Source organism: Tupaia chinensis, unplaced genomic scaffold (genome assembly GCF_000334495.1).
Source record: "Tupaia chinensis unplaced genomic scaffold, TupChi_1.0 Scaffold000286_1, whole genome shotgun sequence".
In the NCBI taxonomy this organism is placed as follows: Eukaryota; Metazoa; Chordata; class Mammalia; order Scandentia; family Tupaiidae; genus Tupaia; species Tupaia belangeri.
In genome coordinates, this window is record NW_006159770.1 from 38,749 (window position 1) to 39,248 (window position 500).

The window sequence follows — 500 nt, forward strand, 5'->3', positions numbered from 1 at the left end:
CCGAGCCTGGTGGCCCAGGTGGGTCCTGCCCTGAGCCTCTGCAGCCCCCTGCAGCTCTCGGCCTCCACCTAACACCTCGTGTCCTCCCCCAGCTCCAACCCAGCTGCCGGCGCCCAGGACGAGAACCTCTGTGAGGAAGGGGCACCCGGGGTGGGGACGGGAGGGCAGACTGGGAGATCTGGGGCTCAGGACTGCGGTGGACTGTACCCCAATCCTGCTCCTGGGCCTCCACCCCCTGGGGGCCTGCCAGGAGCTGAGCCCTGGTCTGCCCAGCAGATGCAGTCCTGGAGGACGCCTGGCTGGAGGAAGGGGTGAAGCAGGACAGTCGGGTGAGCCCCCTGCCCCTGCCTGGCTCAGGGCCTTCCTGCTGCCAAGCTGTCCCAAGGCCACTGCCCCCACCCTCACCACTCGTCATGTGTTCACTGACCCTCCCTCCATACCTCGACCCCACTGCTGCGGCCTCTCCCCTCCTGGTTCCCTGTGATCTGGGGACCCTCCGG

At 68.6% G+C, this 500-nt stretch overlaps 1 protein-coding gene and 1 long non-coding RNA gene across 2 annotated transcripts in view; both read left to right on the forward strand.

Annotated features, from left to right (window-relative positions):
• Positions 1–500, forward strand: part of LOC102474665 (uncharacterized) — a 92,004-nt gene that overhangs the window by 3,802 nt on the left and 87,702 nt on the right. The window contains exons 4-5 of the mRNA XM_027772578.1: positions 93–130; positions 277–329. Of these exons, the coding sequence (XP_027628379.1) occupies positions 93–130; positions 277–329 (91 nt within the window). The remainder of the gene's footprint in view (positions 1–92; positions 131–276; positions 330–500) is intronic.
• The window catches only part of LOC102492553 (uncharacterized), a 1,844-nt gene continuing 1,344 nt past the window's right edge, over positions 1–500 (forward strand). Inside the window, exons 1-2 of the long non-coding RNA XR_001370492.2 lie at positions 1–130; positions 277–329. This is a non-coding gene — a long non-coding RNA (uncharacterized LOC102492553). The remainder of the gene's footprint in view (positions 131–276; positions 330–500) is intronic.